The sequence below is a fragment of the Chiloscyllium punctatum genome, chromosome 25 (genome assembly GCF_047496795.1).
Source record: "Chiloscyllium punctatum isolate Juve2018m chromosome 25, sChiPun1.3, whole genome shotgun sequence".
NCBI classification, from domain to species: Eukaryota; Metazoa; Chordata; class Chondrichthyes; order Orectolobiformes; family Hemiscylliidae; genus Chiloscyllium; species Chiloscyllium punctatum.
In genome coordinates this window covers 48850130-48868514 of record NC_092763.1, presented here as the reverse complement: position 1 = coordinate 48868514, position 18385 = coordinate 48850130, and the positions used below count along the sequence as shown (strand labels likewise).

Genomic DNA, 18385 nt, shown 5'->3' with positions numbered 1-18385 from the left:
TTAATAGATTGTGTTGAAGATGAGTATGGTTGGTTTGTTATTCTTAAGGCCCTTACATGACAAGGAACATGGTATTTTGAATGTCTACTGTCATCTGGCCCACCCTGTTCCTGTGCTGGATAGAATGCCCAAAGGCCCCCCAAAGCTTTCTTCACAATCTAAGCAGCTGGGTGATCTATGTGTGGTGCTGGGGTTGGTAGACATTTGGAGACTTTCACACACCATGAGGAGAGATTTTATGTTCTTTTCCAATCCTCATAAATAGCACACAAGGATTGATTATTTCCTAACTCCCACGGCTTTTTTAGATTTGGTGGTATCCTGTTCGATTGGGAATATTGCCATCTCTGATCATGCAGCGGTGTATTTAATGGTTAAGATTAAGGGTGCTGCAATGGGCTCACAGTACTGGCGAATGGATCCCTTCATTCTCAAGGACAGCAAGTTTGTAGAATACTTCTCTAGGGAATTTGAAGCTCTTTTGGCCACCAACTCAGGTACAGCTAGTAATCCATTCATTTTTGGGAGACTGCTAAGGCCTATGCAGAGGGATAATTATCTCATACTCTACCAACCAGAAGCCACAGAAGGGAGAGCAGCAACTGCAACTGCTTGAGGTATGACTATAAAGGCAGCTGAGATGACATATTACAGTAGACCGATGGTGACTAAGCTGCAGTGGATCACAGCTCTCCAATCCACCTTAAACTCCACGCTAATGCATACAGCAAGGAAGGAACATTTCCTTTGCGAAGCAGAGGCTGTTTGAGTATGGTGATAGGCTGGGTTAATACTTGGCATATTTGGTCAGGAAGAAGAATGCCTCGCAGTCCATTGCTTCTATTAGGGAAGGGAATGGAACTCTTAATTACGATGCTAATAAGATCAATGAAGCATTTCGGAGGTTTTACTTTGAACTTTACCAGTGTGAATGCTGTGAGGACAGATGGGAAAAAGTGGAGTCATTTTGTTTTAGGAATTTGGATCTTCCTGGTGTTTCTGCTGACAGACATCTCTTAGTGCTCCGTGAACAGCCCAAGAGATACAGGAGGTGGTGAGGCAACTTCAAAGTGATAAGGTGCTCGGCCCTGATGGCTTGCCCAGTGAGATTTATAAAGAATTTGTAAACATACTGTCAGGACCAATGCTAGACATGTATGATTATTCATATAGTCGGGATTGCCTCCCACCACGCTTGAGAGGCCAATATACCTCTTAGTCTCAAGAAAGGGAGGACCCCAGAACACTGTGCTTCTTACAGACCCATCTCGCTTTTAAACTCAGATTTTAAAACTTTATCAAAGACTCTGGCATTGAGGTTGGAAAGGCTGTTGCCCTCTATTATTAAGGAGGGTAAGAAGGGCTTTATAAAGAGTCCCAGATCTTCTAATAATGTTAGGAGACTGTTTAACATGATTCAAGTGTGTGTCACAAAGCTGGTTCCTATTTTCTAAAAGCTGCTCCTTTTCTCAAGGATACTATATCCTTGTTTTTTTCCAGATTAGTCATAAACCGCTCCCATTGCTGATTAAACTGGTTTGGTGTAGAGATTAAAGGGTATTGAGAGGCCTTTTTGTTTATATGTAAACAAATGAGACTTGAGGCCAAAGTGGCCATGTTTTAGAAGTGACCTGTATAATGAAAAGGGAGTGCTCAGCTTTTTAGCAGCAGTTCAGCCCAGAACTAGTTGGGAGTTCAAGTGTGGGAATTCTCTCTTTCCTTCTGCTCTTCTAACTTTTGACTGGGTGGAATGGCTGTATCTTTTTTATAGGCAAAAGTGAGGACTGCAGATGTTGGAGTTTAGAATCAAGAGTGTGGTGCTGGAAAAGCACAGAAAGTCAAGTAGCATCCAAGGAGCAGGAAAATCAACATTTCTGGCAAAAGCCCTTCCTGATGAAGGGCTTTTACCGAAATGTCAATTTTCCTGCTCCTCAGATGCTGCCTGACCTGGGTGAAGTGTTTAGTAGATGGGTGCGGATCCTTTACATTGATCCTCTAGCAACAGTTCTCACTAATGGTGGCTCAGTGGTTAGCACTGCTGTTTCTCAGCACCAGGATCCCAGGTTCGATTCCAGTCTCGGGCTACTGTCTGTGTGAAGTTTGCACATTCTCCCTGTGTCTGCGTGGGTTTCCTCCCACAGTCCAAAGATGTGTGGGTTAGGTGAATTGCTCTGCTAAATTGCCCGTAGTGTTAGGTGCATTAGTCAGAGGGAAATGGGATATACTCTTCAGCAGGTCAGTGTGGACTGGTTGGGCTGAAGGGCCTGTTTCCACACTGTAGGGAATCTAATCTTATCTTTATTTAACAAATTAACATCATGGATGCTATCCATTCTCAAGTTTGAAAACCACTGATTTTAAACAGATGACATAGTGGCACAGTGGTTAGCACTGCTGCCTCACAGCACCAGAGATCGGGGTTCAATTCCCATCTTTGTGGAATTTGCACATCTCCCCGTATCTGCATAGGTTCCCTCTGGGTGCTCTGGTTTCCTCCCAGTGTCCTATGATGTGCAGGTTAGGTGAATTGGCCATGCTAAAATTGTCTGCAGTGTTAGGTGAAGGGGTAAATGTAGGGGAATGAGTCTGGGTGGGTTGTTCTTCAGAGGGTCAGTGTGGACTTGTTGGGCCGAAAGGCCTGTTTCCACACTGTAAGTAATCTAATCTAATGGTATTGGGTCTGATAATTTTAACACTGGTGGGGCAGTCGGCAAGGCTGTCCCCTCTCATCTTTGCTCTTTGCATTGGTGATTAAGCCGCTGTCAGAGGCCATTTGTGGGCACCCTAATATAGCTGCCCCAAAGGTAGGGTCGAAGGTGCACAAGATCACATTATATGCAGAGGATGATTTCATTTTTCTTTCAAACTCAGCAGTTTCGGTGCCCTATTTAATATAACGTATTAATTCATTTGGCTTTTTCCTCAGGTTACAAGAACAATTTTTCAAAATCAGAGGCTATGCCTATGGGGAGGTGGGGGTCTTATTGAAATACCAGACATTGAAGGTGGATTCCCCTTTAAGTGGGCACAGGGCGGCTTTCTTTCTTTGGGCCTCTCTTGTGACCCCTAGTTTGGATCAGTTATTCAAGGCTAATTTTGTTCATTTGTTTGACAACGTGAAACAAGACCTTCTAAGACGGGGAGCCCTTCCAATATCATGACAAGATCAAGTTGCTGTTATTAAAATAAATGTTCCTCCTCGCTTGTTTTACCCTCTGCGGATGCTTCCCTTGCTTTTTCCTCGACAAATGTTTCAGAAATTAAATGGTTGGTTTAATTATTTTATTTGGCGCCATAAGTGCCCCCTCATCAAGGTGATGAAATTGCAACTGCACCAGGGGTTGAGAGGAGTGGATCTGCTGGATGTCAGAGATATCAATTGAGCTTTCTTTTATCTTTTGAGAGTGATTGGGCCTGTGAGGATTCGGTGTCGATATGTTTGGACGTTGAGGCCTCCCAGACAACGTGTCCTCTTATTAACCTGTTGTTTATGGACAAAATGAGGATAGTTGCGGAACATTACCGCAATCCAATAGTTATTAATACTGTCAAAATGTGGTGGACAATGAAACAGATGGAGGGTAATATGTATAAAACATCTTTCCATACTCCCATAGTTGGTATGCCAGGTTTCTAGCCAGGAACAATGGATCCCAGGTTGAAGTCCTGGGCGGATAGGGGAGTCTCTTGTTTGGGTGACCTGTTTGAAGATTAAATGTTAATGTAATTTGATCAAATAACTCTTAAGTATGGATTATCAACTAGGGCTCTCTTCCATTTGTTTCAGATCAGAGATTTTATCTGAAAAGCGACTACATTTCTGACTGAGTGTTTTTGATCTGACATGGTAAAGAAGGTGCTTCAGGCTAAGAGGACTCTTTCAGTGAGTACTGTCTATCTCTTGTTGGTGGGAGGTTCCTTGGGTGACATCGAGCGATTATGGGAGGTCTAGGAGAGGGAGTTAGGGGTGGAGATCACTCTGGAAACTTGGGAGGACATTTGTGAGAATGTGAGGAAAATTTCGATACATAATAGGACCCAGGCTATGCAGTTAGAGATTCTTCTAAGGATCATCCAGCCCCAAACGGCGGCGGCACGGTGGCACAGTGGTTAGCACTGCTGCCTCACAGTGCCAGAGACCTGGGTTCAATTCCCGACTCAGGCGACTGACTGTGTGGAGTTTGCACGTTCTCCTAGTGTCTGCGTGGGTTTCCTCCAGGTGCTCCGGTTTCCTCCCACAGTCCAAAGATGTGCAGGTCAGGTGAATTGGCTATGCTAAATTGCCCGTAGTGTTAGGTAAAGGGGTAAATGTAGGGGAATGGGTGGGTTGTGCTTCGGTGGGTCGGTGTGGACTTGTTGGGCTGAAGGGCCTGTTTCTACACTGTATCTAATCTAATCTAACTATCTTGCAAAATTTAAACAGGATGCATCTTCAATGTGCCCCAAATGTACAATAAACACAGGTACCCTCACACATCGTTTGTGGTGCTGCCACAGGCTCCATACCTACTGGAGCGCTGTGGCAGGAGTAATAGAGAGGGTCTTGGGGACTGAAGATATACATGGGAAAAAGCTTTTTAGCATCCTCACTTTTTGTGCAAGGAAGAACATTCTGATGTGCTGGGTGTATGAGAACCTCCTGTGTCTGGCAGAGGGGTTAATTATGGAACACATTCCTATACTTTCTTATAAAAGTTCATTTTCAGGTGCACCATATTTATAAGACATGGTAGCCCTTTTCGAATTATTTGGAAGCAGATCTGTCTACCATTTTAATTAGCGCTTTTATCTGGCCATGATGGTTTGGTTTAATAAGCCGAATGTCCTGAGGAAGAACTTTGAGCAACTATGGGTTTAATAATTGATGTTCTTGAAGGTTGAACACGGAGGTCTTGTTACGCTGAGTGGCGTTACGTACTTATTTATTGATGTGTAATGAGTGTAGTTGACAGTTCTTTTGTAGAGTAGTATAATAGTTGGTTTATTGTTTTAAAGTTATATTTTCATATTTTTGTAATTTTATAATTGTAAAGAAATTTTTTCAATAAAAATATTTTTTTAAAAAACAAATCGCTGCATGATCCATGCTGCTTCAGCAAAGCAGGGAAGTTGTGGCAAGATGATTTTGATGTCAAAATGGCCATCTCACCCCATGTTGCCACTCCTCACAATAGTAAACATTGCTCAGAGCCTGGAAAATTCTGCCCTTTGTTGCAGAATGAGACATTCTGCTGTATCAAGAATGTTACCTGTGCCAATCCCTCACTACTTTTGCAACGTTTTGCTTCAATGCACATATCATTCAGGGACTGGGAAGATCCTGTTTAATTTTTTTTATTGAAAAGTGGCTGTTTTGCTCCTTAGTATCCTAACTCCAAGGAAAATAATAACCTAAGCTATTCTTTAAAGTAGAGTTCTGCATGTATATAGTCATTGTCATGGCTATCTCAAGGTTGAGGATGGTGGTCTTCATTCCATTTATCTATTCATGGGCTTTGAAGTGGCTTATGAGTCCAATCTTGGCTTTGATAGTTCTAGATTGCAGATGAGGCTTGGGTTGTTGCTAGCTTGCTTTCAGTTTTTTTTCCTCTTCTAATTCTGCACATCTGTTGGCTTCAAAAGTTGTTGTCCTGCTCGGATGATGGTTTGCCAGTTTCCTAGCCTTAGCATTGGTTTCTGAATTGTTGATGTTACATTTCTTCATACTGGCTTTTAAACATCTTTGAATCTCTTCTGTTGTCTACCCCTTTTATGCTTGCCTTTTTTAAGCTGGGAGTAGATGATTTGTTTTGGCAGACATTAGTCTTTCATCCAACCAACATCACCGCTCCACTGTTATTTGGTTCTTGATGCATGTTATGTTATTTTTGTTTCATTCAGCGTGCTGATATTGGTACTTCTAGCTTCCCAGCTGATAAAGTTCCATCAATGCTGCCTTTGAAACATCTTTAAGTGCCTTCAGATGTTACTGGTATGTTGTCAAGAGTTTCTGATGCATGCAGGGGCATTAGGATCACCACTGCTTCATACACTAATATTTAGTGTCTGTCCTGATGTCACAATTAAAAGATGTCCAAGAGCTGTTTCAGCTAATTTAAGACTATAGTGGATCTCGTCATTAAGGTCAACATTGGAGGAGAGGTGACTTCCAAGATATGTAAAGTGGTCCACATATTCCAGGGTTGTTTCGCCAAGTTGAATTGATGGTTCTATCCAATTTGTCTCAGTGTAAGAAATTCATATTTAAAAATCAGTTATTAATATTTTTATTGATTCAAAACAACCTACTACAAAAATACATATGTACAAGTTAAACACTGACCAACAATATAGTTTTATACAGACACATAATAGAGCATGAAATATTTACAGGCATTTTCTTCCATTTTTATTAGTATTACTCAAAAAAATCTGAGTGTGTTGACTATTATTTCCTCAAACTAATAAAAATAATTTAAGTCATTATTGTTTAAACTTTGAGAAAATAACTGACAAATTTCTTTATGGAAGATGCAACTTGATATGTAAAATACTCCAAAGGAATAAAATTATCATTTGATAATATTTTCCTTTCATTGATCACGATACAGATTCACAAATATTATTAGAAACACTTGCTATTTACATTCACTTTAGTGAAGGATGATTTAAGAGAAAGTCATTATCATTTGACTTTGAATTAGCAATGGTGAACTTTTCAAATCAGTTTGTGTTCTCTCATTTAAAAAAATGCATTACAATGTTCAAATAATGATCCACATACAAAGCAATGCCAAGCAAGTATAATTACCCCAGAGTAAACATTAGATGAATGAAATCATTTGGACTGAGACAAGGAAAAAGAAATTTTAAAAAGAATGCGGGACAAGATTTCACACCACGTTCGTTGTGAAATGTTGTCCAACATGAACAATGAATGAATAAATAAATACAGTCCCAATACCCTGTTAATTTAGCCAAATTGTTTTACCTATTTAATTCTTTAGTCCACAATTTTCTATTTTTATAACAAGTTACAACAGTTCATGTTTGAGTGTTATATGGAGACACTTGGTTAAATTTTCAGTTTGCTATCCAGATCTCAAACTGATATTAGAGATTAGCTACTCATGAAGAAAACCCCTAATTTTCAGTTTCAATACTTAAGTGGAAATGAAAATTAGGCACTTTCCATTGCAGACAGCTAATTTGCAATGACAGTTTCACATTCTGGTAGCAAGTTCAAGTGCTTTCTTAAAGAAAAGTATCTGCTCCCCCCCCCCCCAACACCGAACCACGCATTTAGCTGTACAATGAAAGATAGTACTTATAAAATATTAGAATATTTACATAAAAATGTATACAACCAAGCTGGTGTCTCTGCACTCTAAACAAAAACACTGGGAATTAAGAAATAGCCATGTGGAGCCAGCCTAGATCAGCATTACAACTACAAACTGATGAGACATTTTCATCACCCCCTCTCCTAAACTTTGTACTATTACTACAGCACAGCAGAAAGAATATCAACTGGCCATCAACTACAAGCCTGGCCGTAAACATTTTATCCATTAGTAACTTTGTTTCACAACTTTACTGTAACATAGCTGGGATTTCTCTACATTAAAGTTTTAACTGAAAAACATCAATGCCAATTTAATTCCAAGAATACAGAGCCAATAAATAACAATGAATCTATGCAAACAGAAAAAGACTTGAGTTTATAATTCAAGGGAATATCAATTAAGTGGGTTGAGATGATACCATTCTACTTAATAATCCATTGACATTGTGAAACTCTATTGCCCATTTTATTGTAAAGTTGATGTAACTTTACCAGATATAAATGAACATACATAGGAAAGTAGGAGAAAGTGAGGACTGCAGATGCTGGAGATCAGAATAGAGCGTGCTGCTGGAAAAACACAGCAGGTCAGGCAGCATCTGAGGAGCAGGAGAATCTACATTTCCGGCATAAGCCTTCATCAGGAATGTCAAGGCAACGGAAGAAATAGCCACGGCATTAACAGATATCTCCACATCATCTTGGACCACAGCAGAGGTTACAAAAGGATTGGAAAGTAGCCAAAGCTATTCCCTTGTTTAAGGGTGTAAACCAGGGGGATTATCCAGGAAATTATAGGCCAGCCAGCTTGACGACTGTGGTGGGAAAACTCTTGGAGGAGATATGGAGGGACAAGATATATGCATATCTGGAAGAAAATGGACTGGTTCATGAAAGGCAGCATGGTTTTGTACAGCAAAGGTCATATCTCACCAACCTGACTGAATTTTTTGAAGCGGTGATGAAGATAATTGATGAGGAAAGGGCTGTAGATGTAGTTTAAAAGGATTTTAGTAAGTATTTGCTAAAGAAGCACATTGCAGATCGGTACAAAAACTAAAATCATATGAGATTTGGGGTGGGTTGATTAGATGGATGCTGAACTGGCTTGGTCATTGAAGATAGAGGCTAGCGGTGGAAGAGTTTTACCTAATGGAAACCGGTAACTAGTGGTGTTCTACAGGGATCAGTCTTCAGTCCTCTATTGTTTGTAGTATATATGAATGATCTGGAGGAAAATGCGAGTGGTCTGTTAGTAAGTTTGCTGATGACACGGAGATTGGTGTAGAAGCTGATAGTGCAAGGATACAATAAGATATAATTAGATTGGCGGCTTGAGCACAGGTGGAGTTTAATCGAAACAAATGAGAAGTGATGCATTTTGGAGGATCAAATTTACGTGTAAATTATTCTATAAATGGCAGAACTCTTAGGACTATGAATGTACAGACTGATTTGGGTGTGCAGGTCCACAGTTCCCTAAAAGTGGCTACACAGGTTGCTAAGGTGATTAAGGCAGCATATGGGATGCTTGCCTTCAAATGGCCAGGGCATGGAGTACAAGAGTTGGCAAACCATATTGCAGCTTTATAAAACCCTTGTAAGGCTGCATTTAGAGTACTGTGTGCAGTTCTGGTTGCCACACCACCAGAAGGAAATAGAAGCTTTGGAGAGAGAAAGCAGAGAAGGTTCACCAGGATCTTGCCTCGTCTTGAGGGGCTTGGCTATGAGGAAAGGTTTAAAAGACTAGGATTGTTTTCACTCAGAGGAGACCTAACAGAGGTCTACAAAATTATGAGAAGTGTGGATAGGTTAGATAGTCTGAAGCTTTATCCCAGCCTTGAAGCTTCAATTACAAGGGGGGCAGGGGGAGAAAGAGTTTAAGGGAGATGTGAGAGGGAAGTTTTTCACAGAGTGGTAGGAGCCTGGAACGCACTGCCAGAAGTGGTGGTGGAAGGAGGCAAGTTGGCGTCATTTAAGTGTATCTGAATGGTTACGTGAATAGGGAGGGAATAGAGGGATACGGAGTGAATAAGGGCAGATGGTTTGTTTTTTTTTAGTTTAGTTAGGGCATAATAAATCGGCACGGGCTTGGAGGGCTGAAGGAGCTATTCCTGTGCTGTACTTCTGTTCTTTGCTCATGCAGGCCTTGACCTTTCTCAAAACAGTAAAAAGCTTCTTGCTGATGTGTAAACAGAATGAGAGCTTGGTTACAATAAAATGGTAGTCATGATGTCAAACAGTATCAACAGAAGTTAAGTAGCCTTTTTATTATTAATGAATTGTCAGTGGGAATAAAACCTTCCCGTAACCCCTTGCCTTGGGTGAATTGCATAACCCCCCAAGGGGGTGAGGAGCACTGAAATATAAAAAGGCAAAATATGTCATCTCAACTTGTAACATTCCATTATGAAAAACAGAAATAAATGCAATTAGTAAGAAAATATAAATGTCAGTGTAAATAGGGATCACCCCTTTCAATATTTTCTCTATTATGCTGTTGATATTTCCTTCATTTTTGCTGGAGTGAGTAAAATGTTGCAGTCAAGCATTTTATCCATTTTCTCTTGACTATTCGAGCCTACAGGACTGAAAGAGGATTGCTGGTTCTCAGAGCTGTTCTGCATTCCATAACCAAAGTAGATGGCAAAACCTAGGGAAATTAAAAGATAAATGGAGACGTCACAATCACAAATATTACAGAAACTCTCAGACGGAGATGTCAAAATACTGAATTTCAATTGAGAAATATCAAATATTTTATAAAACATAAAAGTAAAATTTTTAAAGAACATTTGTTTCAGGCAAGTCTTGTTGACATTAAAAAATTCTATCTACAGATAAAACATACCAGCAATATAAAATTACAAGAACCTCAATGTCACAAATATCTTGTTGTTTATAGGATAAAACATCCCGCAATACTTTACAGCAATAGGAAGATACACTGAAGAATGGTAAATAATATTTTCCCATCCCCAGTAGGAATAAGTGGTTTAAGACAGAAGCCATGGTGTACTTCTTTCCCTCACCATAACATTTCTGTGCTTGCTTTTAGTTATGCATCTTTGAGAAGCACGTGACTGCTTTGCATTTATGAGACCAATACCAATCAATCCAAATTGCTACAGGTCATTCTGCTATAATATACCGTTTTGGACGAGTTTGGGGGGAGGGTAGGAGGTGGGATTTTGTTGGAGGGGGTGGGGACAGTGTTGGACATGGTTGGGGGGGGGGGGGGAGCCAACAGGGGTGGTGTTGGACGGGTTGTGGGGCGGGCAGGCAGGGACTCATGCGCGGTGTGCTGCTGCCTTAACTCTGCTCCCTGTTCAGGAGACAACAGAAAAACCCCAAGCCCCAGAGGAAAGGCATGAATAATTAACCGAATAATCAATTATCTGAACGAAATAATGCCTGCCCATCTCAGATAATCGAGGTTCCTCTGTATATATTAACTAAAGAATTCTTTGTCTTTGAAATCTAATTAGTAGAGTTGAACTGGAAAAATTTGAAGCTGAATTTTATCCTGGACCTTCAGGGGTGATTGAATAGTCCACCATGATTTACATTTTATTTTGAGTGAATTGCAAGCAATAAGTGGATTATAACTCAAGAGCAATGAGTAGAAATACAAGTGTGGACAAATATTATGGAGTTGTGTTTGATCAACTTGGAAGATTTATATTTAAGTTTTAACAAGAGATACTATAATGCACATAGTGGCAGCAGACAGACTTGTATTTTCAACTTTTTATATTTAACCACCAGATGGTTTTTCTATAACATAACAGTTGCATTCTTGTGCAATCCCATGTAATAGAAAAACACAGTATTTATAGAAACAGTCTTCAATGTGTTGACGCTGTAATCACATTACAGCCAACACACATTTTGGAAGTTCACACTTTAGAAACAGCATCCACAATTTGTCAATCACATTACATCTAATTTGCGCTGACTTTTATTTTAATTGAGGTGTTAAGTGTACATGTATCAGTTTTATTTTAGGGCAGAGTGCAAAACTATAGATGTATATTTACCTATTAACATCCAAATTCCAAACCGAACCCAGGTGCCCAAATCCAACATCACCATCAGGTAAACATTTATAAACATACTGACAATAGGAAGGAATGGCAGAAGTGGTACCTAAAAAGACAAAAGGAATCTGTCAGTATATTTTCCACATGGTGCACATCTAAACTGCAAACACATTTGATGTTTTTGTTCTATCAATCATCCATGAATATCATTCTTCAATTTTCCTGAGGGTATCACAATATTCTGAGACATTTTCAAAGCATGACACACAGTTCTCCACCTCGCCATGCTCTGTTGACAGGAACACTGACTCTGACTGGCTGACTGTCTACCATTATAGGTGATATAGATCCAAACTTCACCTGAAATTTGCAGTCGCCAGTAGGAGCTGGTGAAGGGTGATCAAGAATTATTAACAATTTTCCTCTTCCTAACCTGGACCTAGCAAGGTCAACTGATCTCAGCTGCTCCTGCAGAGATCAAAGAAGGGAGTGGACCTAGTAACTTAGCAGAGTGTATGGTCAAGCACAGACAGGTAAATAAAATAATGATGAATTTTACATCGTTAAGTGTCTGTGAATTCTCATGCCTTGGGAATTCTAATGTCTGAACAGCCTGCAAGACAACACAATGGCATTCTATATTTGGACAATGTGGCTGGAGGGAAAAACTGGACAACTTGGTTGTTGTTGTCTGCTGATTACTCGTGCAATTTGCCCTGAACGTCAAGTAATTCTTTGTATTTTTCAAAAATTAAACGAAGCGAAGGAACATTGTAAAATAGTATTCTAATTACATGCTAATCAGGACAGAAGAAAAGGGTAAATGGTATGGTATGCTTGAGATAATGAAACACAGCCAATAGATATAAAATGGTACTATTGCAGAATTTAGTTTATTTTAGAAGAAAGGGAATTTTCTTTTCTGTTTCTAACTGATTCTGAAATAAAAGATTTACCTTAAAACTAAGTGAGGTTTCGTTCTGTGGTTGTGTCCATATAATGAAGGTAATAATAGCAGCAACGACGCACAGTATCACAAGTACCGTCATCCATATCATATGTCCATTGGATAACTCCTCATAACATTTTGCCAGTACAATGCAAATACAAGTCAAAACAATCGCTAGAATAGAATTACAAAAAAAAAATAATTGAAATGAAGAGGGTATTTGATTAAAGAAAAACAGGAATGGGCATTGCTTTGAAATTAGGTCAAACTAAGTCAATGAAAGTCCCCCTTTTCTATTAGGGCACTACTGAGACACAAAGATATGCTCCCTCAATTGACCTCCAATTTCTATCCTTCCTATACAAAAAGGTGCTCTTCCTCTGCACGAGGTATAGCTTACTTACTATTTCATCTAATTCATGGGTTCAGACCTCAAACCATAAGCAGAAAAAGACTGTGGCAGCTGTAAAGGTCCTGCATAAAATGATGCAATCATAACCTTGTTTTCATCAGGTCTCAAAAGCCAATAGATATGAAATGGTACTATTGCCATAAATGGCACAACTGCCCAATTATGACCATCAAATATCAATTTCTACATGTGCACAGCCATTACCAGGGTACCTTCATTGTAAATTTGATAGAACAGCTGCTAATGAAGACATTGCAATATGTTTGTACGACTCAATGGATGTTGAGTGGTGATCGACAACTTTCTAAGAACAAAATCTGCCCCTTTACTCTGCAACTAATTCCTTTGTGTATTTCACCTAAATTCTAGGTTAGTTGTTTCCTTACAGTACCACTCTTGAGCATTGGGTATTACTAACGAGCAGTTAGTAGTATAAAGTAGATAAAAACAATGACTGCAGATGCTGGAAACCAGATTCTGGATTACTGGTGCTGGAAGAGCACAGCAGTTCAGGCAGCATCCAAGGAGCAGTGAAATCGACGTTTCGGGCAAAAGCCCTTCATTGGGAAGATGAAGGGCTTTTGCCCGAAACGTTGATTGCGTTGCTCAGTAGTATAAAAGTAGGTCAAGTCATGTATATCAAGAAAGGAATTAATTTAATTTCTCTGGCAGTTATCTTTGTAAAAAAGTACAACCTTCACCACTGACAAGATAAGCATTAACAGTGCCCACTGTCTTTTGCACACACAACTGTTGTGTCATAATACTTTAGGTCCAAGATACTTACAGAGGATTCCAACATTGATATAAATAATTAATCCGGAACATTTAGTTGGGGTATGTTGTTCTGGTTTGAACAGCAGTTTAAAGCTCACTGAGGTATTTTCTTCAGCCTGATAATCCTCGTAGTTCATTTGGCTTGCCGGGCTGCTTTTATTTACTCCAAATTGAGTCATTTCATACAAATCACATTTGAGGAGTGGAGAAGGCTGGTACCTGCAGATAAAATAAGGCAAGATTAAAGATTTGTGCAATGAATGAAAGGAAGAGATGAGATGGTAAATCAATTCAGTTCTCTATGCAGTGTAAAACTACTAGGTGGGAAAGAAATCAAATCGAGGACATCATTTAGTATGGTGGTACACTAGTACACCGACCTTACAAGGAATGGGTGCAGCAGGAAAGGAACAATTTCACCCCAGCAATAAGGCTGTTCCAATAAGGCCCAAGTTAACTGTACATCAGCCCACATATTGCTTTAGCATTGCCATGGCAATAATTTCCTAGTCTGTGAACTTGGCTAAGAAAGGACAACAATAATAATCATCACAACATTAGGAACCTTCACTCACCGGAGGATAAGAACACAAGCTGCCACCAGGGTATAGGCAAGCAGTGTACCAATAGACATGAGGTCAACCAGGACATCCAGGTCAAACAGTAGTGCCATGACAGCTGAAGCAAAAACAAAAACAAAAACGTGTGAATACAAACAGGCACTTCACGCATCATCTTAACTCTATTATATTCCTAAAACAGGAGATCAGTCCACAGGAAATCCAGTTTTGCAGTTCAAAATATTTATTTCACTCTTCCTTTCCTTCATTTGAAACCAAAAGACATTTACCAAATCTCTCTGGGATAAAATGAAATGTCCAATTCAGTTCATCTCTCCCGTTGCTCCAGAAGGGTTAGAATCATTAGAAGCATTTCTTCAGTATTTGCATATCTTTGGCAAATGACAGTGACTTTTGTGCGAGTCAAAATACGTACTGCAAAATATAGAGGGACCTTAGACTACCTATTTATAAATCCCCGAAGAGAATAGGGCAGGTAGGTAAAAAGACAAATGGGATTTTTCCAATACTAACTAAGTATGCTAAAAGTATAAAAATCTAATAAAATTACAGCTATTATACTGCTTAAGTTTTATTCTGACATTACAGAAAATGTGTGAACGCAGTGACAGAGGAGCCTTAGGCAAGATATAGGTGCAGAATTAGGTTAATTGACCCATTGTGTCTGCTCCACCACTCGATCAAGGCTGTTATGTTTCATAACCCCATTTTTCTGCCTTCTCCCGGTAACCCTCGATCCCCTTACCAATCAAGAATCTATCTCCGTGTTACATATAGTTAATGACTTGGTCTCCACAGCCTTCTGTGGCAATGAATTCTACAGATGATCAAGCCTCTGGCTGTACAAATTCCTCAACTCAATTCTAAAACGTTGTCTGAGGCTGTGTCTGAGGTTCTAGTCTCTCCTAATAGTGAAAACATTTTGTCTGCATCCATTGTATCCAGGCTTCTCCCAAGTCTGAAAGTTTCAAACATCTTTCCTCATCCTTCTAAACTCTATCAAGTACAGATCCAGAGTCCTCAAAATTCTCTTCATATAATAAGCCCTTCATCCTGCGCTCATATCCATCCCAGGACAGAAAACTGCTTGCAATATTCCAAATACGTTCTGATCAGACCCATACACACAGTCTCAGCACTTGTATTTTAGCCCTCTTAAAATGAATGTTAACATTGCATGCCTTCCCCACTGCCAACTGAACTTGCACATTAACCTTAAGAGAATCCCAAACTCCCAAGTCCCTTTGTGCTTTAGATTTCTGAAGCCTTTCACTATTTAGACAATAGTCATGCCTCTATTCTTCTAACAAAGTGAACAAACTCTCACTTTCCCACGTTGTATTCCATCTACCACTTCTTTGCCCACTTTTCTTGCATGTCCAAGTCCTTCTGCAGCCTCCCTGCCTCTTCAACACTACCTGACAACAGATTTAGGGTCATCATTGGATTATTTCCAGATTTTTATTGAATTCAAATTCCACCATTTGCCATGGCTGGATTAAAATCCAACTCCTCAGAACATTTTCTGAACATTAATGATCCATTAATATTACCACTGGTACGTTGCCTCCTTTAAACAATACGGAGTCTTACGAGAATTTTGCCAGGCCGACAATACTTCAGCCATGAGGAAAGACTGGACAAGGTGTTACTGTATTCTTTAGAAAAGAGGAACTGCGAAAGATTTAATTTGGTTTAATAAACTTATGAGGGGCTTACACAGAGTAGATAGGCAGGACCTATTCCCCTTAGCAAAGAGGTCACAAACCACACTGATTGCTGTAAGTACTGGAGGAGGGTTTAAAAAAAAAAATCACCTTCAGGATGTTTAAGATCTGGAATTCATTGCCAAGAAGAGATAGAGGCAGAAACCACACTTAAAAACTAGTTTGATATGCACTTAAAGAGCCATAACTTTACAAAAGTATGGACCAAGAACTGAATGAAGAGATCTGTTGGATAGCTCTTTTGGTTGCAAAGGTTGTAAATAACCCCCAAGTTTCAAGCTGAAAGTTTCTATCAATCTGTGCATTCAAAGAAACAAAAATTGCCAGACCAGCAGCAGATGTAAAAAAAAAAGACTTGCAACCCTGGTCACAAGTGATACTCACCAGCAACAATGCCAGAAACAATGGTCGCATGCACTGGGGTCTTGGTTTTTTTGTGCGTGTTCCCCAGGAACCGGAAAAGTAATCCATCTTCAGCCATTGCATATATGACACGAGGCATAGGGAACATGGAGCCCAGCAGGCTGGATGCAAGGGAAATGGACAATTAGTTAGGAACCACTGGGAGCTCGCTTGCTCGATTTCTCTTTCTGGCCCCTCAAGTGTTTTTGTGCAGAGAGATTTATGAACCTTGCTGACTTCAGAATGACTTTATACATCTTTTGATAGGTTCCATATCTATTAACTGCATAACTAACTAGATATACTGGAACCAATGCTATCACTATCATTTCAAAAACACCAGTATAATGTTCATGTTTCCTTAGCTGTTCTGGTTTGTAAACGTTTCCTGTTGCATTGTCTATTTTTGTCACCTTCCCCATCCCTTGCAAAGGTGTGGATAATTTGCTGACGTACAAAGAGATGCTAAGTAGTCAAATAATTATCCAAATGAATATCATTCACATACAAACCTATTCAACAATTAATGGTGAACTCAACTCAAAAGGGGGCATCTGTACCATACAACATATTCACATTTCAGTAATCGACATGAGAAATGTACACACACTAAATCAGGAGCAGAAACTCTGCCAGATTTCTTCACAGTATGAATCCCTGAGTAGTAGCTTGCTTCTTACAATTCAGCTTAATATCATCAACATGAAATGGTTTGATTACTTGACCTTCTAGTCTGTACAGTTCAACTTGTTATTGAAGAGTTTTCACCAGAGGCCCCGTTAAATCTTTATTCCAAAAATAAAAATTATTGTAGAATTCTCTTGAATCAAAACTCAAAATACCTGGTAGAGAGAGCACAGAGAGAGCCAAAAGCTACAAGATAGCGAGCAGGTTCCCAGCCAACATATTTAAAGGCCTCAGGTAGTGGGCTTTTCTTGTTCAGTATGTAGTAAGGCATCATAAGTGTGAGAGCAGCAGATACCCCAAAGTAGGCCACAAAACAGATCAGCAGGGAAACCACAATCCCAATAGGAATTGACTTCTGAGGATTTTTTGCTTCCTCTCCTGAAACCAAAAACAGAAAAAAAATATATAAAGCAACAGACAAAAATGCAGCACATCAGAAACAAAAACAGGTGATGAAAATACAGACTGCCAACATCTGAAAAGACAGATCAATCTTTTAGGTTTAGTTCAGAAACATTACCTTTTGCTCTTTCAGATACTGAAAAACAGAAAATAGGTGCAGGGGTACATCCTTTAGACTTTCAAGCCTGTTCCACCATTCATATGATTGCAGCTAATGATCCAACTCAGTAGTCTGTTCCTACTTTCTCCTCACATTCTTTGATTGCTTTAGCCTAAAGTGCTAATTTCAGATCCTTGAAATTATACAATGTTTTAGCCTTGACTGAATTCCATAGGCTCCCTACTCTCTGGGTGAGGAAATTTATTCTTAACTCAATTGTAAATGGTTTACCCTGCATTGCAACCCCTGGTTCTGGATTCCCGTATCATTGGGAAAATCTTTCCTGCATCAACCACGTTTAGTACTGATAGAAACCTGCAGGTTTCTGTGAGAATCCCTTTCATTCTTCTGAACTCCACAAACATAATCCAAACTGACTGAAGTTCTCCTTATTAAGTCTTGCTACCTCAGAAATCAGTCTGGTAAACCTTTGCTGCACTCCCTCTATAATAATAATATTATTCCTCAGATAAGTAGATCAAAACTCCACATAATATTCTAGGTGTGGTAGTACCAAGGTTCGGTTTAGGTTTTGGATGTAGGTTTGCTCGCTGAGCTGAAAAGGTTAGTTTCCAGAGGTTTAATTACCTTACTAGGTAACATCTTCTGTGGATCTCATGTGAAGCAATGCTGAAAATTCCTGCTTTCTATGTTTGGGTTTCTTTGGGTTGGTGATGTCATTTCCTGTGGTGAAGACACTTCCTGTGCCTTTTCTCACGGGGTGGTAGATGGGGTCTAACTCGGTGTGTTTATGATAGGGTTCTCGTGCGTGTCTCTGTTTGGCTTGTCCTAAGATGGATGTGTTGTCCCAGTCGAAGTGGTGTCGTTCTTATCTGTAAGGATAAGAGTGCGAGAGGATCGTGTCTTTTTGTGGCTAGTTAGTGTTCATGTATCCTGATGGCTAGTTTTCTGCCGGTTTTC

The 18385-nt window shown here is 39.7% G+C and overlaps 1 protein-coding gene across 1 annotated transcript in view; it reads right to left on the bottom strand.

Annotated features, from left to right (window-relative positions):
- Window positions 1-6250: 6250 nt before the first annotated feature.
- The window catches only part of LOC140495917 (high affinity cationic amino acid transporter 1-like), a 40773-nt gene continuing 28638 nt past the window's right edge, over window positions 6251-18385 (bottom strand). The window contains exons 6-12 of the mRNA XM_072595214.1: window positions 17058-17280; window positions 16198-16337; window positions 14081-14183; window positions 13516-13724; window positions 12324-12490; window positions 11365-11473; window positions 6251-9977 (exon numbers count right to left, since the gene is read on the bottom strand). Coding sequence (XP_072451315.1) covers window positions 9817-9977; window positions 11365-11473; window positions 12324-12490; window positions 13516-13724; window positions 14081-14183; window positions 16198-16337; window positions 17058-17280 — 1112 coding nt within the window. The 3' untranslated portion in view covers window positions 6251-9816. The remainder of the gene's footprint in view (window positions 9978-11364; window positions 11474-12323; window positions 12491-13515; window positions 13725-14080; window positions 14184-16197; window positions 16338-17057; window positions 17281-18385) is intronic.